Source organism: Amblyomma mixtum, chromosome 2 (assembly GCF_055824585.1).
Source record: "Amblyomma mixtum isolate Tamu chromosome 2, ASM5582458v1, whole genome shotgun sequence".
Taxonomy (NCBI): domain Eukaryota; kingdom Metazoa; phylum Arthropoda; class Arachnida; order Ixodida; family Ixodidae; genus Amblyomma; species Amblyomma mixtum.
The window spans coordinates 4838649-4863003 of record NC_143013.1 but is presented as its reverse complement, the minus strand read 5'-3'; the positions used below and the strand labels follow the sequence as shown (position 1 = coordinate 4863003).

At 47.7% G+C, this 24355-nt stretch overlaps 2 protein-coding genes across 2 annotated transcripts; both read right to left on the bottom strand.

Moving 5' to 3' along the window:
- Positions 1-11206: 11206 nt before the first annotated feature.
- On the bottom strand, positions 11207-12094 carry LOC149358275 (uncharacterized). The gene has a single exon (XM_089567538.1). The coding sequence runs from the start codon at positions 12092-12094 to the stop codon at positions 11207-11209; it is 888 nt and encodes a 295-aa protein (XP_089423664.1).
- A 6823-nt stretch (positions 12095-18917) lies between these two features.
- LOC149358274 (uncharacterized) lies at positions 18918-19813 on the bottom strand. Its single transcript, XM_089568810.1, has one exon. It carries the CDS (start codon positions 19811-19813, stop codon positions 18926-18928), a length of 888 nt encoding a protein of 295 aa, XP_089424936.1. The 3' UTR covers positions 18918-18925.
- Between the last annotated feature and the right edge of the window lie 4542 nt (positions 19814-24355).

Sequence of the window (24355 nt, the reverse complement as noted above, 5' to 3'; positions counted from 1 at the left end):
TCTGCTCCAATTCGCGTAGTGCACCACTGGTCACTACGCGTGCCGAATGTGACGCCTAGACACGACAAACGTTCAACTGCAGCAACGGCAGAGCCAAGAACGGAAACGCACCGCACAACACGCAAAACGCTGCGGCAGCACTAAATACGAGCCACGCCGTACAACAAATGCTCGGAACGAAACGTTTAGCGCTGTCTACTGAACGGGAATAAAATAATAAAGCAATGACAAGTGGTACGTTAGTGTCGGAAACCTGATTACTCATTTCGGTCGCTTCTGCACGCATTGCTTTGAACATGTCCTCTTCACCCAGACGTAAGGGGTAAAGGCTGATCTTCATTCATTAACTGTGACACGAGTCGCGCTGTAGCCGCAAGATATTTTTTATAACCGGACATTACAAACACATCCCGTTTATTGCTGTCTGATTTGTGTTGCTATATTTTATTGCGAAGCCAACGCTGCGTCTAAAACACGGGGGAGGAGCTAGTCCTTTGTGTTTGTCTCGCTTTTGACCATTTCTTTAGACAGTTTTCTTTTATTAACAATAGAACACCAAGTAGAACTCAAATAAAGTTTCTGAGCTTCCTATCTCCCCTAGGTCACTGAAGAATTTCCAGGCCTTTTTCGTTCAGTGTCATTCAGCCTGAACCGTGATTTTGATCAGTGCGAAGGTGCGGTGTCGGTAACCAGGATGTCGAAAACCATCCAGAGACCTCTGCTACATGACGTCCTTCTCACAGCCCACGCGTAGCTTCCGGACATTACGTCCCGCACACCATACCAAACAAAACAATAAGAGCAGACACAGCCCCCCATACGCCCTCCAAGATTAAAAGGCACTCTCGAGCGATCACGCCCGACTGAGACAACCTGCACCTATGCGAGACTCGCGCTGACGGTCACTCACCATTGAAAAGCGTCAGCAGCGATTGATTCATTACACCCAATGCGCTGTTGGTGACGTTATCTAGGCAGGCAACGCATCATCATATTTGAGTGCGGGAGCCGGGATGATGGCCACGCTGCAGCTCCCGAATGCAAGCGCAGTAATGACCGTGCTCAAGCGAAATAACTTTCCGGAGCCACTATCTTCTTCACTATCTGCTAGAGACGCTATCAAAAGGCTATTATCGAGCGGTCACGGCATGCAAGAACCATAGTCTGAGCTCTGCCCGGCCAAGCTTGAAGCGCGAAAACTATGCATTAAATAAACTGTTTATCATGCGCTTCGCTATGAGCGAGTGAGGCATGCGAAAGGCGCAAAGCAAAGAAAGACAAAGTGTGACCATGGCCGAGGTGCGCACCATGGCTACACTATAAGGCAGCGAGTGTATGGTACGATAATTACCGTTTCGGTTAAATGCGACCTTTAGGAAACGAACACGGAGGCGTTCGCGGACTACGAGGAGGTTAATAGCGTTCAGGGAGGAATGAATGAAGTGAAAGAGTTTTGTTGTATAAAATGCCTCAGTTTATTGGCAGGTTTAAAAGCGAAATGCAGGAGATTTATGCTAGCACAAGTACACCGCGCAAGATCGAGCGTCTGCAGATAGCCGTCTGGAAATTGCAAGTAAAAGCGGGTGCACAGTCATATTTCGGGCTGGGCGCATGTTCTACGCCACCGCAACGAAAACTGCCCGTTCCTTAGAAGTCCACTGTGATGGGGGCGCTCGTCGGGTTGTCTGTGGGCAGGACGTCGGGCTCGGATGTGGTAGGCTCCGAAGTGACGTCCACAGTAGTAAGCTCCGATGCTGTGGTCACGTCAGTGGTGGTCACGTCAGTGGTGGTCACGTCAGTGGTGGTCACGTCAGTGGTGGTCACGTCAGTGGTGGTCACGTCAGTGGTGGTCACGTCAGTGGTGGTCACGTCAGTGGTGGTCACGTCAGTGGTGGTCACGTCAGTGGTGGTCACGTCAGTGGTGGTCACGTCAGTGGTGGTCACGTCAGTGGTGGTCACGTCAGTGGTGGTCACGTCAGTGCGATAAGAAACAGCAGGAAAAGTGGCAACCTCAGAAGTGGGAGGAGTAGACACAGGGAGGGTTGCCGACGCCGGCACGTCAGATACCTCCGTGGCAGGGGCGGTAGGCAGGGGAGCTGTGCGTCCCGAGAGTTCGTCGTCAGCACCAGCCGAGACAGCAGAGCGAGGTGGAATGGTTACGGCCGTGAAGGAAGGAGCACTGGAGGGTGGAAATGTCGCTTCTTGGCCCTGGCTAACAGTAACGGGAGCGCCGGCAGTAAGGTTGAACCCTAATCCCGAGCCAACTTGAGCAGCAGGAACCAGGACAGGAATAGACACCACGGACATTGGGACACCATCCTGGGGAATCACACGCAGCATTTGTTGGTCGTGCGCCGAGTGAGAACGGAGGGCTTGAAAGTTCAGGTGCAGCGGGTGCTTGTGGACCGATATATGGGGCACATGTTGGTGCTGCGGCTGCTGAGGTACTTGTTGGGGCTGCTGCTGGTGGTGGGAGTGGTGCTGCTGAGGTACATGTTGGTGCTGCTGCTGTTGCTGAGGCACATGTTGGTGATGGTTACCCGTTTGAGACTGCGACGTGCGGTTGAGCCAGAGTGACGCGTTTTGCAGCGCAGCCATCACGGGGTCAACAAGGCGATCAACGGCTGTCCTGACGCGTGTCGTGATGTTCCGGAGGACCTGCTGCGAAGAAGTGATCACCGAAGAAGCCATGCTCGCCGGTGGACCGCTGTTGGTGGCAGGAAGCGCTTCTTGCTTAGCGCCGAGGCTGGCTACGGGAATCTTCACCGTGCGGCACATGAGGACCGTGATAGAGGAACCATCAGAAGAGAGAACAGTGTTTCCGGGGTGGATTGCCGGGTGTCCATGGAAGACGTTATGTTGGTGGCCTCCGTGACCGTGAGTATGGTGCATGGCATGGGGAGCCCCGTACGTTCGCTGAGATGGCGCAGGAATGGAACCCGCACCAACAACAAAGGCGGCGGTGGCCAGGAATACGAAGCCGAAATGCATTTTGAACGGCGGGCAATCTACAAAGAAGAAAGTGAACAAAAAGGTAAACGAGAATTAGGTACAAGTAAATGTGCACAACAAAAATACAAAGACGCGTAAACGAAGGTGCAAAGCGAAACGTACCTCCGTGCTGCTCGTTTCCAGGAAGACTGCTGCTACACATGCATATACGAGCCCTTTTATACGCACCTCCGAGCTATTCGATGAAACGTTATTGGTTGAGATTTATCAGAAGGATCCGTATGTCGTAAACGCCCATCATGACACAATGTTTCACCGCAAAAAAAAGAGACGGAACTTGTGGCTGAGTGTATCATTCTTCGATGCTGGCGTCGGGCTGCGTTGAAAAGTTGATATTCAGAAAGTAAAAAAAGAACAGCCCGCGTATATCATCTAACTCGACGGATAACACTGACCATGAATTGCTCCTTATTTCTCGTTCTGTGTCTACTAATGCGGTGAACGACGTCTTGAAAAGTTTGCATTTTCTACGAACGAATATCACTGCTTATCTCCGTTAATCACTGCATATCAAGCCTTACATGTAATCTTTGCACAATTTACTCCACGTTACGCTACTCTGATTTGACACGTAATGTTGAGTTACGTTATTTATTGTCTTTGGGATAAAAGAAGTCTTCGGAATATGTTGACTTAAGAAAGGAACTACTGCGGAACAGTACCCTGTTGCTGAACGTTTTTTATTCCTGTCAGAACTTTGAGGAATGGTGCACAACGATTTACATACCTTTTGAATTTACTAACTCGCTTGTCTCCTACCAAAAGAAGGGTTATATGAGGACAAAATAAACTATATTTATCGCGTTTTTATAAAGAAGACATAAATCTTTATTCCAGACATCACTACGTTACAATGCCAGCGCGCGAAGCCCATTTCGCGAAGCTCATGGGATTCGAATGCCAATTCTCTTTGACTAAACGTAAATTACAGGTTCACAGGTCAGTAGTGTTGACTGTAACTGCTTATCGTAGTTCCTTGTATCAGTGAACCTAGAGAGAGACAGAGAGAGAGAGAAATGGACGGAAAGGCCGGGAGGTTAACCAGTTAACCAGGCGATGCCCAGTTGGCTACCCTACCCTTGGGGAGGGGAACAAAGAGGAAAAAAATGGCCTGGCTTAGCTTATGGTTAAGCCTAGGATGCGAAGCATACCGCCGGCGGAGGTTGCGCGTCCGCAAGCGAGCGCACGATTTGAGCCCCAGCTTTCACAGCTGTTGTGACGTCAGCGCCCCTAGCGGAAGGAGCGGGAGTTAGGCCGCCGGTGGAGGCGGCGCGTCCGCAAGCGAGCGCACGAGTTGAGCCCCAGCTTTCACAGCTGTTGTGACGTCATATCACGTGGTGCGCCGATGTAGGTCAAGTGGTAGCTACGCGGCCGCGCGCGGCGCAGCAAGGAAGAGCTCGGTTGTGCGGCTAGTATGCTCCGCATAAAAAGGAAAAATAGCGGCAATGAAATGAGTTTTCTAAGTGTCCAGCGACCACTATGTCACGGGGACAGAAGGCGCGCACTGAAAACTTAAAGATTATAGACGGGAATATAACCCCGAGTCCCTTAGGAAATTCAGGAGCGCTTTCACCGCTTTCCGTTGTCTGGAAGGTTGTGTCCAAGGCCCCAGAACGTTGGACTCTGTTAGAGGACGTGAGTCTAAGCGGTACAGAGTAGCAATTAAGAAACCGCGCTCTCGCTCAAAACGAGGGCAGTCACAGAGGAGGTGTCCGATCGTTTCATCACAACCGCACTGGTCACACGCTGGAGAGTCTGCCATTGCGATGAGATAGCAATAGGCGTTTGTGAACGCCACTCCTAACCATAACCTAATTATGCGCTAATCGTTGGAAATAAAAGCTAATGATGAATACCTCAGCAATCTCCTATTTGTTAATGACATTGCCTTATAAAAATCAGTGACGAATTGCAAAACATAATGCAGGACCTTGACTGGCAAAGCAGAATGCTGGGTAATATGAAGAAACAAAGTAGTGTTCAAAAGTTCCGGAAGGGAGCAACTTTTTTCGGTAGCCTTTGAAGAATTGCAAGTGGTAAGGAAATGCACATATGCTATCGGCCAAAGAAAAAAACGGACCACGGCTCGGGCAGCGGCGCTGCTATCTCTCTGCGCGCGCTCACGCCGAGAATGCCCAGGGTGACGCCATACTTCTCCCTCACTCTCACGCGGGTGCTTGTCACGCTTGATAAATTTCGAGAGCAACGTTCGGTCGCTCTGCTGTGGACCTTCGCGACGAAGGGAATCGTGCACGCGGAGCTGTCGAGAAGTGACGGACAATCGCAGGGCATCAAACCGCGGCGCTGCGAAGGAACGAAGACCAGTTCCGTTCCTTGTTGGCGATTTATTTTTGCCTCATGTTGCATATAAGTGCCTGTCGCCTGCGTCCACCGCTACTCGATTTTAGGCAACAGGCGCGCTTTTTCGCGCCGGAGTGATAAGTTATAGATGCGGCGAGGTTTGCTGTGGGCGCTGCTTCTCTGTCTAAATTGCTTTTCCGGCATCGTCTCCGGAACTGGTATTATATTAATTACAGCGAATCCTTTGAAAACTGCTTTAATTGGCCACTACGATATGTAGTCGGCTGCGAATTTTCTTTAGCAGGCGTACCTTCAGGAAGAGATGACTGGGAAGACGAGTAGGAATCATTTGAGATATTCTTGAATGTTTATTTTCTGAAGCAGATAACAATGACAATCAACGGCATGAAAGAGCCCTCAGTGTGATGAAAAGTTGCCGTCGACCACGACGACTTGGCCAACTTGCCTTGGCATCGAGTCACAGTACGCCGCGACTAACTCCGGACGCCCGGGCAGCGCTTCCCACTCTTCCTCCACGGCATGCCACAGCTGACCCGCTGTACCACCGCGAAGGCGTCATGAGGCAAGCGTCCTCTCCAGCATTACCCAGGTGTTTTCAATGGGGTTGAGGTCAGAGCCGTTATAGGCGGCCATGGCAGCTGAGGCATGACGTAGCGTTCCGGAAGGGCGCTTACAGCACGTGCTTTGTGCACGGGGCTGCGGCAGTGCTGGAACAGGTAGCAGCCATCCTGGAACGGCCCGTCCAGGACGTACGGAATCAAGTGCTCGGTGAGGACTTTACAGTACCTCGTCCGGGCAAATGAGCCCACGATCCGCATGAGTGGGCCCAGGCCGTCCCGACTGGTGGTGCCCCAGACACTGACCCATCAGTGGCCGTTGCTGAGCACACCGGGGATATAACTGGGAATATGAGAGAGCAACCATTAACATATGCCGAGTCCAAAAGCGTGGAGCAACCTCACTCTGCTGCAGAAAGAAAATAAAGATGGACGATAAAATGACACAAAATTGAACGTTCAACCAGCGCTGATAAGCAGCACGCGCAAATTAAACACTTGATATTCAATGCTGCACCTATGACAACTCAAGCGATAAAAGGAGAAATGAGGCTGCACTGCATTCTTAAGGTTACGACACGTTGCAACCCATCCTTACGTTTTAGCAGTTAATCGAACTTTACCCGCAATCTCCGTTAGCTGTAAGAATGCCGGGTCGTACCTCCTGTTCGACGGACGCCACACATGCTGCTCTTGGTCCCAGCGCGTAGAGAAAATGGACTAGTCCGGGAAAATCCCTTCCCGCCACTTCTCTGCCGACCACTTCTCGAAAGCTCGGATGCAGTTGAGTCGCTCTTCTCTCTGCTTTGTCGTCAGGTGTGGCTTCTGAGCGGCAACGCAGTTCATGAAACCCACCTCTCGCAATCTTCCTCCTGATAGCCCCGAAGCACAACTCAGGTCCACTGCATCGCCGATCTCCCCGGCGTTCGGAAAGGGGTCGAAAACAACGGCCGCGACTATCACTTCGTCCTCTTCCAACATTGTAAGCCTCGGCCGCCCACTGCACTGAGCATCGGCAATTATTCCATCTTCATCCCTATAGGCTCTCATAATGCGGCTCCCCGAAGCTCTGCTCCTCCCTGTGCTGCATAAGATTTCACAATGGGGGACAGGGTACCTTCGTTACAAAGCCGGACGATAGGCCTTCTCTCCTCAATAGACAGCCGAGGTGGCATTCCTGCGAAGTAACGAAGCCAATGCGACCAGTCTCGTTTTTAAACGTTTCCATAGTCTGCCAGTGTCTAATGGCAGGACATACCCATATCTGCATAACAGAGAGCACCGCAAAGTCGTTGACCTAGACCACTAAAATATAAAATTAAGAAAATCGAACCCGGGTTGCCCTTTGGACACTGGACCTTCATTTCTCCCTACAAGCAACGACAACTTAGAAGCGTGCTGCATAATGAGCCCGCTGGGTTCACCAAGAAGACGTCATTGCCGTCCCGCGGCGTACACCTAAGTTGACAGCAAGCGGTGATCTTCGGAATGCAGGCTGACACTCGCTTGCTAACAGAGTAACTTAAAACACATTTCGTTGAACAAATCAAATGCTAGAACAAGATATTGATCGAGGTCAAGCTTGAAAGTTTCAGGGCAGTGCATATCTCGTACGAGCATGTTCCGTTATTGTGCGTGCTCCTTCGCGTTCATCCAAGAGCTAAGGTATTAATCCTCTTAATTAGTTATTATTACGGCTGAAGGGCAGGGCTGCTGAGGCAAACGAGAATGTGGCTAGTACTATGCCGATGAGGAAAATTTTGTTCTCACCGTAAAACAGCGCACTTACACCTGACGAAGAAAGAAGACACGCACACACACAGCGCTGAACGTTGCTAAGACGATGAGAGAAGTGCAGACAGAAGAATCTAGGAGAAACCACTTAAAAAAGGAGCACGATGTACAAGAAATTAACTGCATTAAGGATAGTTGCCGGGCCAGTTGGTACATGATCTCACCGTAAAACAGCGCACTTACACGTGACGAAGAAAGAAGACACGCACACACACAGCGCTGAACGTTGCTAAGACGATGAGAGAAGTGCAGACAGAAGAATCTAGGAGAAACCATTTAATAGAGGTGCCCGATGTACAAGAAATTAACTGCATTAAGGATAGTTGCCGGGCCAGTTGGTACATTGTGCGTGTCAGTTGGTGTGTGTTAAGTGGTTTCTCCTAGATTCTTTTGTCTGCACTTCTCTCATCGTCTTAGCAACGTTCAGCGCTGTGTGTGTGTGTGCGTGTCTTCTTTCTTCGTCCCGTGTAAGTGCACTGTTTTACGGTGAGATCATGTACCAACTGGCCCGGCAACTATCTTTAATGCAGTTAAAATTTTGTTGACGGTGAGCGCTCGTTCCAAAAGGCCAAGTTTTTATCTAAGCCTATTTGCACCTTAGCTACTTTGTAAGTTTTTATGGGTTTAGTGGGTTTAACGTTCCAAAGCGACTAAGGCTATGAGACACGCCGTAGTGAAGAACTCCGGATTTTTCGACCACGTGGGGTTCTTTAACATGCACTGACATCGCACAGTACACGGGCCTCTAGAATTTCGCCTTCATCGAAATTCGACCACCGCGGCTGGGGTCGAACCCGCGTCTATGGGGTTAGCAGCCGAGCGCCATAACCACTGAGCCACTGCGGCGGGGTAGCTACCTTTTAAGTGATACTTGAAGAGCTCAGAGTGAATATAGACAGATATGCATACACAGGTATACAAAGTGCTGTCGAGTGATAGATAACGATCCATGGTTGTTGGCTTAACTCTGGAAATTATGCCCATGAAGCAGTCTCTTAAGAATGACGGACTTTGAAGTGAGTTGGTGCATGACTGAAAAAACTGCGGCGAGATGACGATAACACATGCGTTGTCCTTTTCTTTTTTGTGTGGTCGTCCTTGTGCCGCAGTATTTTTAGCAGTCTCTTCAGCAAGAGAAAACAAAAACCAAGCGTCGAAAATGTCGCTTAGCTTTACAAGTTCTTTAAACCTTTCACACATCGGCTGCGTTTTCCAGTATTGTGATTCTCTTGACAAAGAAAACAAAAAATAGCCTCCGCCGCAAACCATACGTGTGATTTAGCAAATTCCAACATTAGCTGAAATAGTGGCGTGAACTCGTCTGTTCTAAGCCAAGATGCGTCTGAATGGTCGTCGTGCAAACACAGTGTGCGTGCCGGCTATTAATAACAGAAGCACTACGAGCACCTAGGGCGAAAAGTTGTGGTGGTTCTGTGCAGATACGAGCACGTGAGCCAACAACGAGATAAACAGTGGCGTGGGAATGCTGCCTTCATCTTGTTCCCAGTTCAATAACCTTGCAAAACTGCCAAGCTCCACGACAGAAGCGGAACTTAATAAAATGTGCGACAGCAGACAATTCCCGGGGAAAACTGCTGGAATGCTTCCGTAATAATCAACAAAGGCGTGCCGCTCGGATCATCTAAACCGATTTTGCTGAAAAAGGCTGGCTTGTCTGCACTGTCATGTCGATGTTTATCAAGTTATCGGTCAATGTTCTCTCAGCCTCCAGGCGCCACAGGTGGTTTCCGACTTTCGTTCGCTCTGTCAATGCTGGTTATCTTCTCGAAGAATAGCATTAACGCCGCTTTGAACATTAAGACCAGAAGTAATTTTTGCGGAATGCTTCTGTGATGGGTGTGTATTAGTGGAAGAGTGAAAATTTATCGATAAAAGCAATGGAAAACCACATGAATGAAGACGTCCTGCAACTGCAAATTGCGTATGCATATCTCATGTGCGAAATGTTTCCAAGTGTTCACTGACGCATAAACGCAAGTGTTGGCATGCGCATGATCATTGTACAAGCACTCGCGCAACCGTGGACGTGCATGCAGGCACACAATATTGGTTTGGTATAAATCAGTCTTTATGCCAGTCTTTATGCATCCGCTTCTAGACTAGCTTACTAGCGCAGCAGCGTTAAAAACCGTCACCTTCGCAATGTGTTTTCGAATGTTTTATAACAAAACAAAACGCCTCCTCGCACAAGTACCACGTCATCAGGTTTGCAATGCTACTTCATAGCGTTCTGGTCAAAGCAAATTCAAAGCAGGTTTGGCCAAGGTTCTGGCCAAACCTGCTTCCATTTCTTCTGAACGATTATGAAAAGGATGTATATTTCGAGACCTACAGTAAAAAACAACTGCGACAGTCTTTTGTAGCCCACTAAACAACCTGTGTACAATAATCATGCTAACTTTGTATTGTATGTCAATTCCGCTATGTTTTCTGATGTTCAGGAAGAATTGAGGCCGAACGCCGATCACCTGAAATTCTCATTAACAACGATTGTTTTGTTAATAATTGTACTGTATAGTTGTTCGAATGATTGTTTAAAGATGTGTACACACACTGTAATTTAGTTTGTAACCACTGCTGCCTTGTATGGGCCCCCAGGCACCTTTCAAGCTGTCGTAGAACAGCTTTTACGCCTGGGGGCCTTCAACCTCGAGTTGAAAATAAATGAATTGAATTGAATGCATGATTGCATCTTCGCAATGAGGTGTGTCATTCATTGAAAACTATCTGTCATGAAACGCATAATGGGCATCATTTCGCGCTAAGAAATATTAAAGGACTTAGAAATGAGAGTGCATCAAGTACTAGTGGCTGACAACCGCTATCTGAGCCGAAAGTCATGCTTTTCTGGAGTTTAAATGGTTGAATAGTAGAATAGAGATATTGATTGAAAACATCTCATTTTTTCTACCTGCAGCTATAACAGGGTTATCTCACGAGACAAACATTCGGAACTGCAAGAAACGCACTATTTTGGTGTTCCGGGATTCATCCTTCACCTAGTTTTCCCAACCACTGTCATGAAGCCCTACAGTAGCTGGAGAATAACATAAATTGCAAGAGAATGCTCACTACGGTAGAGAACAAATGAATGCTGCACTTTACACCACGATGACACCTAATCCAAGATGAAATCCACGTGAACTGGAGTAGTTTGAGCCAAGAGAAATCAGCAGGCCAGAGGATAGCGTGCATAAAAGTCTGTACTTTATTTGACATTGTAAAAAAAAATGCGCGCAGCAAGAAGCATTAGCATGCTGAAGGATATGAAAGGACGGAATGCTTATATCTGCAACCACAATCACGGAAACGATAAAAATGCTAACATGCCCGAGTAAAAGTCATTTTCCGCTGCGAACACCACAGAGCCACTAGGACAGCTTCGTCGATGCTTGGGAGGAGTCTGCATTGACTCGACGTTAGGCCACGTGTCGCGCGGCATGAAATTAGCTTCTTCGAGGGCCGCAGGAAGCCGGCGACTCGTGACGCTGAAGTAGTTCCTAGGAGCCCGTAGTTGTGGGTGCCGTGATGTCAGCACCATCACTGGTTGGAAGAGTAGACAAAGAGAAGCCTGCAGTGCCAGGTTCCGCTGCAGGTGGAGTGGTTGAAGTAGTGATGGACACATCTGTAGTGGTTTCTTGCTGGGAGGCGGTTGAAGGCACCGTAGGTTGAAAGCCACGAGCGGCGTTTGAAAGGGTGGCGAAAGACAAACCGGAGCCGGCGTGCACAGCAGGAACCAGGACAGGAAGAGAGACCACCGTCATCGGAATGGCATTTTGCGGGAGCATGCCGTTTACATGCAGGCCATGAGTAGACTGGATCGGATTCGAGTGCACGTGCTGGTGGTGTGGGTGCGACTGCTGGTGAGGGTGTTGATGAGCCGACCCATGGTGTCCGTGCTGTTGCGGATGATGGTTCATCTGAGCCTGCGATGTGCTGTTGAGCCACTGAGAGGCATTTTCAAGAGCAGAAACCACGGGGCGAACTATGCGGTCGACGGTGGTACGAACGCGGGAGTTCAGCGCGGACAGCGCCTCTTGCGAAGAGGAAATTACAGATGACGCTACGTTCGCCGGAAGCCCTTGACTTGTGGCAGGTTGGTCGACGTGAGTTTGTCCGGCAGGAAGGCCAGCAGGTTGGATGACAGGAATCTCGACAATCTGACACACAAGCGCGGATCCTGAAGGATTGTTGCCGACGGAGGCCTCGTGTTCGTTGTGGCTAGAGTGGGCATGGTCAGGAACAGCGGACTGGTGATGAACGCCGTGGTGATTAACAGGAATCATGTGCTCGTCATGCGACGATGCGAACGTGCGGGCTGAAGGGAGCGAGAGGCCTTGCGCAGCAACGGCTAAGGTGGCGCTCAGGAACAAAGTGGCAAGATGCATTTTCGTACGCCAAGGAACCTGCGATGGACAAAGTAACCTGAAAATAGCATCAGAACATCAGGAAATTGAGCGAAAATACGATGCCGCTTCAACAAGCGCACGAAAAAAGCACAGTGCGACACCTACCTCACCCCTCTTATTTTCCTGCAGTACTGGTTTCGCTGGAAATGCGTGTCATTTTATATGCCCTGCTCGGGTATCTGATGAAATTTCATTGTCTGAGCTACGTTGCAGGTTTTTGTTATCACCACTGGTACTCGTGACACGGCGTTGCACGAGGCGGACCGACCGTCATACGTTGCAAAAAAATTAGATCAACCAACAAAAAAATGGTGCACTTATTTCTGAAAAACCCTGTAAAGTCACACGCTTATCTTCAGTGGCGCACGGTACATAGGTGTGCAGGCTTTTCTAGAGCAGACGTGGCAAAAAGGAATTGAAATTTTCGAGCATGCACCGAGCTCTAGACGTAAACTTGTACTGTAACGTAGCTGAAACGACATAAAAAACCCTTAATACACAAAAACTTTGTCCGTAGGAGAACATTTGCGTTAAAATTTCAGCTGATTTGCTCCGCCGTGGGCGGCTCGAGTGCTCCAGACAAGCGTGCGCACCATTGCTCTGGAGCTAGCATCAAAACGGCATGTGGTGTTTTTAATACATCTTAGTTCTTTGTGAGAATAAAGCAAATCCCGGCTGTTTGTAATATATTCTAGCTTGCTCGCTATGCTCTGAGCTTTCAGTTTATCTGTAACGTGCTATGTTTTATGCTTGCTAAGGTCTTATTCCTACTAATTAGCTGTTATAACGGTTCATGGGCTAGCTGGCACTACTAGGTAGCTGGCACTATGGCGGTGTGAGAAATTTTGGTCAGATATTTAGGGGAATCGTCCAAGGTGAAGAAGATTTGTAATAAGGGAGTAATTACTTAATGACATCCACCCATGTGCACCCATACGGCCACAAAAGAAAGCTGTACAGCTTTCTCAGCAACTTCATAGTTAAAGAAAAATTCTTCCTGGTCCGGGGCTCGAACCCAGGACCACCGCTTCACCGATGCAGTTGCTCCACCAACTGAGCTAACCGGAACGGCAAGCTTATAGTAGGGCGAGAGCGAATTGATCAATAAATCGAAGTCGGATCAGTGTTGGTCCGATGTTTAGGGGAATCCCCTGAGGTGAAGATGAATTGTAAGAAGGGAGTAATTACTGATTTTGTTGACTAGAATTAGAAATTTTATTAACTATGAGCGCTTGTTCCACAAGACGAACTTTTACCTTCGCCTATTCGCGCCTGAAATTTATTCCAAGTGATACTTTACATACCCGCTGGATGCAAGGCATGCACCCAAGAGGTATATATACAGTGCTCTCGAGAGGCAGATACTGGATTCATGGCTGTCGGCATAACTCTGACACATGTGCCCATTGAATATTCTGTTAAACAAGAGTAAAAAAAAGCAAAAAGAGCCTCAAAAATGGCATTTAGCTGTACAAGGGCAATTTTTTTGGAAACATTGGAAACCTTAGACGTACTAGATGTACCCGAGAGTTTGATACTCCTTACAAAGAAAACCAAACATGCACTGCCTCGCATGCCACGTGATTCAGGAAATTCCAGCAATAGCTGAAATATTGGCGTGAGCTCGTCTGTTGTAAGCCAAAATCACTCGAAATGGTCCACGTACCAGCACCATATGTGTGCCGGCAATTAATAAGAGAAGGACTAAGAGCTACCAGGGCAAAAAGTTTCGGGGGCTGTGTGCAGACACGGGAGCGGGAGCCAACAACGAGATAAACAGCGGTACGAGATTGCTGCCTTCATATTGTTCCTAGTACAATAACGCTGCGCATTTACCAAGCTGGGCTACAAAAGCAGAACTTGGTAAAATTTTGCGGCAGCATAGGACGCGCAGAAAAAAAAATACTGTTTGAATGCTGCCATAATGAGCAACAAGGGCACACCACTTGAATCCTCTAAACCCGTTTACGCCGATAACAGCGCGCTTGTCTGCACTCGTTTCAATGTTTACCATCTTATCGATCAATGTTTTCCCAGCATACAGGCGCCGCCGGTAGTTTCCTTCCCTCGCTCGCTTGGTCGTTGCACGTTAACTTCGCCATAACTTTACCATCAACGCTGCTTTCGACATTAACGTCATAAGGAATTTTGTCGGAATGCTATACTGTGATAGGAGTGTGTTAGTGGAAGAGCGAAAAGTTATTTATTAAAACACTGAAAAAGCCGTATGAATGAGGACGTCCTGTAGATGCAAATTGCTTGCGCATTTGTCTGTACACGAAATGCTTTCCAAGTGCTGAGCAATCATACCATGCGTGGAAAGGCAGTCTAGTATTTTTACCAATCGTTGACATAAAGCCCTACGGCACCCAGTGAATGACATAATTAAAAGTGAATGCTCACTGCGATGAAAAAGAGTTAAAGAAAAGAAAAATCTTCAAGAACGTAAACGGAAAAAAAACACAAGACAGGATACTCCCTCATATTTACCAAAGTGCGACTATTATAAACTGTGAAGAAAATAAACTACAGTCAAGTTTGCTGTGCCATATGGCTGCAAGAGAGTAGATGTAATTGCTATTTTACTTTTTCTGAATGCGGTATTTAATGAAGCCTTTTGTAAGTTCTGCTTTCGTTTTACAGTTGTTATACTTAAACTTTTTTCTGCTGGCAGGACGCGCTCTTTTAAATTAATTGTGAGGAGACAGCGCATCTTCCGGGCTCTCTGGAACACATGAATGTCTCACTTTATACCTGCGTGACAACGCACTCGTGATAAAATGCATGTGAAATGAGTATCTATGAAACCGACAGCCCCTTTATATAGGTTTAAAACGAACCAGCTCGACGCACGCGTCAGTATGCTGCGAAAAAGCCATTGTACGGGGTGTTCTATGCAACTTGAGCCAAGGACTGGGGTAAGGCGGTAAAGTGTAGCTTCGTGTAACCAGCTACAGATTGTTTCCTATCAAGTGTTCCTCCCCAAACTTCTATATTGCGTATAATTAGTTAATTAACTAAGTTTAAATAATGCAAATTGTTTTATATGCATTTCAGGGCCAAGTGAGTTTCGGTAGTGTTAGAAGGGGTTCAGAGAAACCGGTCTATTTTTTTTTAGCAGTGCAATACCTATTTTACCTCCATTGGGCCTACGGTTGCCGCGCAGGTTCATGCGGACGCACCTACGGCGAAGATGCCGGAACGTGTTAACAACAGTTTTGCTTTGCCTGACATAGACATAGAAGAAATAATCACTGCAGTCGGCAGCCTTTCAGCCGGCAAGGCGGCAGGACCTGATGCAATACCCGTTAGACTGATAAAAAACAACATTGATATACTAGCGATCCATCTACTACACATCTTTAACCATTCATTGGCAAATGTAATATATCCTGACGAGCTGAAGGTTGCAAGGGTTGTACCTATTTATAAAGGCGGTGAGCGATCTGATCCGCGAAACTACAGACCAATATCGGTATTAAATGCAATTAATACAGTTTTTGAAAAGGTTCTTTGTAAACGTATACAAAATTTTCTAAATAAATATAACATTATATGTCATAATCAGCATGGCTTCAGGCCCCAAAGGTCAACGTCATCCGCAGTTCTTGTTCTTTCACAACTTATAAATTCTGCACTGCATAATAACAAGCTGGCCATAGTAGTATATTTAGACATATCAAAAGCTTTCGATACGGTTGATCACACAATACTACAACAGAAATTGGAAACCTACGGTTTAAGAGGGAAAATTTGTGATCTAATTATAAGCTATTTTACAGGACGGAAACAATATGTTGTCTTGAACAATTTAGCCTCACTACCACAAAGCATTAATCTAGGTGTGCCTCAGGGCTCCGTGCTTGGGCCGCTATTCTTTTCCCTGTATATTAATGACCTTCCATCAATGCTGAAATATTCGAAAGCTGTAATATATGCCGATGACACTGCATTGCTTTTTACAGGGGAAAATTTAGAGGCACTTAAATGTATAATTAATGAAGAGCTTAGTGAAGTTTCGCAGTGGTTTAAAAGTAATCGGCTAACCCTTAACACTGAGAAAATAAAGTACACCGTGTTTCACTCGCGCAGGAAGAACATGAACTACGAACATATATCTCTAACAATCGACAACACGACTCTGCTGAGGGTGCCTCAATACAAGTATCTTGGTGTCCTGTTCGCGTCTGATATGCACTGGAAAGAACAAATTAATAATATTTGCTCCAAATTAGCCTATGGTTGTCATATTTTACTAAAGGCCAGGGACTGCTTTGATCTTCCAATTCTACGCATTCTGTATTTCGCCTTTGTGCACAGTCAATTATCTTATTGCCTGGAAGCATGGGGTGGCACATATAAAACATACCTAGATCCTGTTTCTCGCCTTCAAAAACGAGCTATTCGTATGATAACTTATTCAAATAATACATACCCCAGCAGGCCACTCTTTCAGCAGCTTCGTATCTTACCCCTATCAATGGCATATAAACTGAAGATAGCTGAAATAGTAAACAATGTAATAAAATCTAACAACCCCCTGCCCCTTAGTTTATTTAGATTACCAATGAAACAAACAAGAGCTGCAACCAACAATCTATTTAATTTACCACCTTGTTACAATATGTACGGCCGGAGACTCCTAGAATACAACGGAGCCCATGTGTGGAATGAAATCCCTAATGAAGTTAAAGAAAAAAATAACTTTTTGGCATCTTTAAAACACTATTTAATTTCCATGGAAATGTAGGAATGAATTCAATTGTGTGTGTTAATCTTGAAGTTTTTTTTTATTTTACACGTTCTGCAGTAATATTGTACTTGTTTTGTATTTGGACCCCTCACTAGCCGTAAAGGCTATGGGTCCAAACAACAGTTTGTGTACTGTTTCTGAGAATAAAGAAAAAATTAAAAAAAAAATCCTGTCTTAGGCTGAGCACACGAGTGCATGGCCGCGCTCTTCAGAGCACCATGCGTTCGACATGGCCTCGCACGGAAGCAAGGAGGCGTACGCCCAGATTAGCCTCAGTGTGGTGGTTGCTATCGTCTGCCACTTCACTGTGATGCGCGCCCGGGACGGATGCACTGGCGCTCCGAAGAGCGTAGCTGCACACGCGTGTTCACTCTAAGAGTAGATACTACCCCGTACCTCCTGCGTGGTCCTTATTTTCTCGGCATGTAAAGAAAGCCGGGGAAGTACGAAAAAAAAAAAAATAAAGACGTGACTACGCTCATGCGCTACCACATTGCACCGCTCTCATTCATGATTTCGACGAATTTGTGCTGCTCGCTCACCGGACCCTTGTGAGCCAAAAGAGGCTAGCTTGATTACCCTTTTTCACTGCTTCCCCCTCCCCCGCACTTTTTTTTGTCTCTGTGACGAAGTAATAAAAGCTCCGACATATTGGCCTTTGATCGCCTGCCTATTACTTAAAGCAGACCATGGTGCGTACTTGCACTGCTACACACTTTCAAGCCTGCGTTGACAGTGACGCCGGCCACTCGCTCCGAGATGGTGAACTCTTCGTTCGCTCAAAGGACACTCAAAGGGCAATCACGCGGTTTTATTGCGAAGCAATACTACTTTAGCTACCACCTCAGCCCGTCAAAACGCGAGGCGGTGGTAGGCACGGTTGACCTTTAGCATGACGGCTGGTGTGACGTCACACCATCTGTGTAAAAACTGGGCCCCATCTCACGCCGTCGCGATGCGAGGCGGTAGGCACGGAGCGGCGGCCTAACTCCCGCTCCTCTCACCAGAGGCGCTGCGTTCGGAGTGACGTCACACCATCTGTGTAAAAACAGGGGCCCGGCTCGAGCCGTCGCAGTGAGAGGCGGTAAGCGGTACAATAGCAGAACCCACGTATTGCTTCGCAATTACCAGGCTTAACCAAGCTAAGCCACCACCATTTTTTCATACTGCGCAGGCATTAAACTTCCTCGACGAAAGCACCACATAGAAGATACGATGGTGGGAAAAATTTGGTGGGTTGTGATTTTACCCCTGTACAGACTTAAAGAAACGAACTTAGCCCTAAAACGAAAATAAAATAGTGTGCAGAATTCAAAATGAAATAAGTATGGTATTAAGAAGAATTGTACAACTATAAGGCGTGCTACTCGACGGAACCCGGCATGTAAGCGTTGGCTACCCTTTGGTGGAACTCATGTCGTTACTCGCTTACTACAAATATACTCTCCATTCGAGGATTTCCGCTAACTTCTGTCGTGCGAAGTAAATGCTCATGCACCATGCCTATGCTGCAGAACTCTGCTGCTGGCCAATGACATGCGGCAAACGTAAGGCGGCACCAGTACGCGGTAGCAGTCCTACAAGCAGTTGCTGCATTGCCCGAAACACTTCAGACATTGCCATACGACAGTGAGATCATTCGCATCCGGCGAACAGCGGTTGCATCCTCAGATACAGTGGATAGTGCTAGCAATCCAGCAGAAATGAAGTAATAAGGCCATCGAGTGGCGTGTAAAAAAGCCGGTAGTTTATTTGGCAGTGTAAAAAGGAATTGGCACGCATGAGGAATCAGCACGCTGTGGTATATGGGCGCACGGAATGCTTATATAAGCAACCGCAATCATGGAAACGATACACATGCAAACATGTCCGAGTAAAAGTCCGTTGCCTCTGCGAACTTCGCAGAGTGACTGGCAGAATTTCTTTGACGCTTGGGTGGGGTCTGCGTTGTGTGAACCTCAGTCGAAAGCACTGTGTCGCGCCGCATGCATTGCGCTACTTCGAACGCAGCAGGGAGCAGGAGTCCTGATGCTGAGGTAGTCCCTGGAAGGTAGTCCCTAAGAGGCCGCAGTTGTGGGTGCCATAATGTCAGCACCATCACTGGTTGGAAGAGTAGACCAGGAGAAGCCCTCAGTGCCAGGTTCCGCTGTGGACGGAGCAGAGGAAGTAGTGGTGGACAGTTCTTCAGTGGTCGACTGCGAGATGGTGGTTGAAGGCTCCGTAGGTTGAAATCCACGAGCGGCGTTTGAAAGGGTGGCGAAAGGCAAACGAGAGCCGGCGTGCACTGCAGGAACCAGGACAGGAAGCGACACCACCGTCATCGGAATGGCATTCTGCGGGAGCGTGTCTCCTATATGCAGGCCATGAGTAGAGTGGACCGGATTGGCGTTCACGTGCTGGTTGTGTTGGTGGGGCTGCTGGTGAGGATGTTGATGAGCCGACCCATGGTGTCCGTGCTGGTGCGGATGATGGTTCATCTGAGCCTGCGATGTGCTGTTGAGCCACTGAGACGCATTTTCGAGAGCAGAAACCACGGGGCGAACTATGCGGTCGACGGTGGTACGAACGCGGGAGTGCAGCGCGGACAGCGCCTCTTGCGAAGAGGAAATTACAGATGACGCTACGTTCGCCGGAAGCCCTTGACTTGTGGCAGGTTGGTCGACGTGCGTTTGCCCGGCAGGAAGTCCAGCAGGTTGGATGACAGGAATCTCGACGATCTGACACACAAGCGCGGATCCTGAAGGATTGTTGCCGACGGAGACCTCGTGTTCGTTGTGGCTGGAGTGGGCATGATCGGGAACAGCGGACTGGTGATGAACGCCGTGGTGATCAACAGGAATCATGTGCTCGTCATGCGACGATGCGAACGTGCGGGCTGAAGGGAGCGAGAGGCCTTGCGCGGCAATGGCTAAGGTGGCGCTCAGGAACAAAGTGGCAAGATGCATTTTGGTACGCCAAGGATCCTGTGTATGACAAAATCACCTGCAAATAGCATCAGGACATTAGAAAATTAAGCAAAAATACTACGCCGCTTTAACAAGCACACGAAAAAATCACAGAATGACACCTACCTCACCAGCCTTCGTTTCCAGCAGTACTGGTTTGGCTACAAATGCGTGGCTTTTTATATGCCCTGCTCAGGTATCTGATGAAATTTCATTGGCTGAGTTACTTTGCAAGCTTTGTTATCAGCTCAGGAACCCGTGACACGGCGATGTCCGAAGTTGGCAGGAGGAATGGGACTTCTTGGCCCTTGATTTATCCGGGTCGGCCTCTCCTGACTTGCAGAATAAATTACGTCAGCAAAGAAAGAACAAAGTTCAGAGTTGTTTTTGAAAAGCACAGGAAAGTCATGCGCCTATCTTAAGCAGCGCATTCTATACAGAGGTGAGCACGCTTATCTAGAGTGGACATGGCAAGCTATCGCGCCTGTGTTTGCGTCTTCTCTTTTTTGGTCCCGTCAGGTGCGCTGTTCTTATGCAAAGAATGTATCAAATAGCCTAGCTTATTCCTCTCTTGTATCGCAAGATAACTTGCCATGTCCACTCTAGTCGCGCCGTAGGCTCTAGGCCGTAGTCGCTCACCGAAGTGCACAATTGAAACGTCAGTATGAAGCAGTGAAAAGGAAACGTGCAGCCGAGGCTGAAGAGGAGCGTGAAAAACGATTGGCAAAACGCTGGCTGAGCGGGCTGCGGAGAATAGACGCCGCAAAGCAGCGGCTGAAATTACTGGTGAGTCGTCGTCGTCGTCGATGGACGTACAGACCGAGTCGGATCGCCGGCGGACTGACTTCGTCATACGACTGAGGGAGTTTGGGTCTGCAACGAGACAGTTTCACCGTACTCTTCCCTCAGCCAATCTATGAGTCTCGTCATTGCTTCAACCACATTGCTTCAACCGTGAGCCGACGCGATACTTGTAGCATGTGACCGTGAATAGCTAGGACAAGCGAAGCGTTTTTCTGGAGCCACTGCAATATTTGCTCCGTTTTAGCGTTGAAGAGCTCAAGCGTTAGCAAAGCATCGCGCTTGAGTGAATGTTGTAGTATTGCATCAGTTAGGTCGATGCACATTCATGAGTTTTACGTTTCAGCGCCCTAATCGTCCTGTAGTGAACAATTTTATGGTTGCTGCTTGTTGTGCGGTATTCGCCAAGTGGAACCACACGTCGCTAATCCCCTTAGCTATGATGGGTCCTTCATTAGGTGCCTCCATCCCAATTTCAGCCAGGAAATTCTTTAGACTGCCAGCTTTACGGCATAGGGCATTTAAAAGGCATTCAATTGATCACCTTGATTGGGGCAAAGGCACCACGAAAAAGCTCTAGAGCATCAGATGCACAAAATCACAAAGTAATCATTGGCACACCTGAAAGTCTTGACAACTGCTGCTAAGCCCTCCAAAAGTAGAGTGGTGTTGATCCTTAGACGAGAGAAAAAGGACACTCATACTAGGAGCAATTGAGTAGACAATGCATATCCGGTTCCTGTGAACATATATGCCTCTTCGGTGTTAATCTTAAAAGGCAGAACAACTGGGACTTCAATGGCGTCTAGAACGCACAGAAGCAATTCATACTATGGGATAGAGTAAAACAAGACTTTTGACTCCAATCGAAAAGGCTGACAAGCGCTGGGTCTGACACTCAATATAACTTATCACCTCCAAAGAGCTCGTTTCAAAAATGAGCCAACCACTTAGAGTATACGTAGGTTTTTTTATAAAGTCGGTCACGACTGATTTCTGCCTGCTGCCATTTTCGGACACGACAATGCAAAGCGGAGGCTTAGCAAGTTTTAGCGGCGAAGAATATTTTCAACCCGGCAAAAACACTTTTATTCACTTAGTTTGCAAGGTGATCGAGCTTAAGCTCCGTGCATAGCTCCTTTGCCCTCTGCTTGATTAATAAAGAACGAAACGGTTAAGGAGTGGTAGAAGGAGCCCCAACTACAGCCACTGCACACTTGACGAAGGAGCGTGAGAGATTGCCCCAGCCCTCGTAATGAGCAGAGACACAGCAGGATCCCACAAGGTACTCCGCAAAGCTATACCGAGCATCCTGTGCCTTGAACCGGTTATACCTAACATGCAGATGCTTGTACCCGCGGCTATGCGCACGTGTGGGGCGGCGTGAGTGGACAGGGGGCGCGGAAGAGCCTCTGCTGAACATCCTGCAACATAGGCGGCTCTGTCAACGGTGTGCGTCAAAAAGAAGGGTCTCCCAAAGAAGGCGCCTGTGCCTTTGGTCAACAGCTATTGTTTTTTAAAGCGAGAGCATTACCTGGCGCGTCAGCAAAAAGTGTCCGCAATTTGGTCTGCATGATTACGCCGTTCTCTTAAGATAAATCTTCGAAAGTGTGATTGTGACAGATAGCGCGTGATAAAATGTTGCCTTGGAAAAAGATTTGGTTGACGAGGTGTAATTAGTCGATTAATTGAACGCGACAAAACGCGAAAAAACACGCTTATACGTTAAAATAGCCACGGACGTCGATATAGTAACTGGACGTCAGAACTGCCACGGACGTAGATATAGTATGTGGACGTTGTGCTTTCGCACTGCTCCAGTGGGGGTCGCCGCAGTGATGTGAAAGTTATTCCTTTTCCTGTCGTCGTGGTCCACGCGTGTTCGGCTGAGCTTCGAGCGGGAAAATAAACAAGGGACAGTTCCGGCAGGAACTTTGTGACATACCCTCACCCTCAGACCGTGCATCTTTTCCTCCATCACCGCCTCACCACCTCTGCCTCCCCTCACCCTCACAAACCTTTATGCCCCAATCCTCTCTCACCTCCACATTACCGAGTGAAACGTGAAGCCCTAATGAGATGAGAGTAAGGACGCTCTCATGAAGGCTCGCCCTCGTGAAGCTGCCTAGATTTTATAGTGTGTGTTCGAACTAACACCACTGTACGACCGCTGGGTCAACGCTACTTCCCCTCAACGAGTCGAAGGAGTGGAGGAACGGTCGCGGCGCAAAGCCAGCGTCTTCGCAATTGAGCCGACCGACAATGTACCACGGCTTTCCATGCTTGCGCCTACTCCCGGCGACAAGATAGGCTGCAAATTATTTTTTTTGCTTTCTTTTCAATCGATCAGTTGGAGTGGTGTGCGTAGCTGCACCTTCATACACGAGGCTTTAGACGTCTAGAGCAAGCAGCTAAGCGATTTTAAATTTCACAATGCATTATGGGGGAAAAGAAAGTCTTTCCGCTCGTTCCACACCCTCTCCTGTAGACATCTCCCGCTCACATATTAGTTATTCCGGGTCGACTTGCTTCACTGCCGTCATACACGGTTCAAGGGGATTTGCCTCCCGATGAATAAACGGTCCGCCAATATTTAGGCTTTCTGTGCCCCTGAAAATATTCACTAGCGTTAAAAAAATGTGGCAAAGACAAAGGGACGGTACTTCCACGTGCTAATTATAAAAAAAACATTGCGAGTTTTTCGATAAAACGGCTTTCATTTGCGCACCAGAAGCCTGTGCAGTTTCCGCAAATCAATGTTTTAGTGCAGCACCTAAGCCAAAGATAAAAAATTCATTACGAGCTGACTACACGTGGGTGACGGTCATCGCTGTTTGGCGGTCGCATCGTGACACGTGTATGCCTTGGGGGTCGGTGTGCTTCGGCGTTACCCCTCGTAAGGTACGATCTTTTTTGTTTTGTTCCTTTGTTGTTTACTCGCTCTCGTGTTGATCAGATCTTAGTTTGCTTTGGCCGCTTTCTTCAAGGGATAATTTCTCGGCACGTCATTTTGTGCGCCGTTTTTTCTGTGGGGCTTTGTTTTTCTGTTGGCTTGCAACTTCGGCGTTCTTGCTTGTGTAGTTCTGCGCGGCGGTCATTATTCTTCGGATGTATCACGGTGATCGTCCAAAAAGTGAGTGTGAAAGAAAAAAAAAATCACAGGACGGTTACGAGAGCTTAACGCGATTGTTTGAGCGCTAACTTTTGTTTGATAGCAAGGAAAGAAGCTGGAAGCCGGGCCGGAGGACGCTTGTACCCATCTTCGTCCGGCGGTGGGATTCGAACCAAGCACTTTCCGCAGACGACAGGGACGTCCATGCAGCTAGTCAACCCGTCGACTCTAAACCTCTCTCATTTTTCTCTCTTCCATTTCCTCTCTCTCTCATCTCCTCTAAAAGTAGAGAGAGAGATTTTCCTCCCTCCACTTCGTTACGACTGATCCCTGGAAGCCCCAAGCCCGTATTATCAAGTAATAAAGATACTTAACCGCCATGGACGCTACATTGATTTTACTCTAGCATTTACATCATTCAAATCAACTTAAAAAGAATTTTTACAGATCACTGAAGATAATTTATACATATAGGTACCCGTAAGGCGTATGCAAACGCTTGGTTTTTGTAAATTTTCCCCAGTTTTCTGTCAGTGTCATTCATCACAAACGCTAATTCACGTCTTCACTAAAATGTGTTGTCGCGAAACCCAAGTTTTTGTGTTGTGTTACCGCGGAAGTTTGTTTAA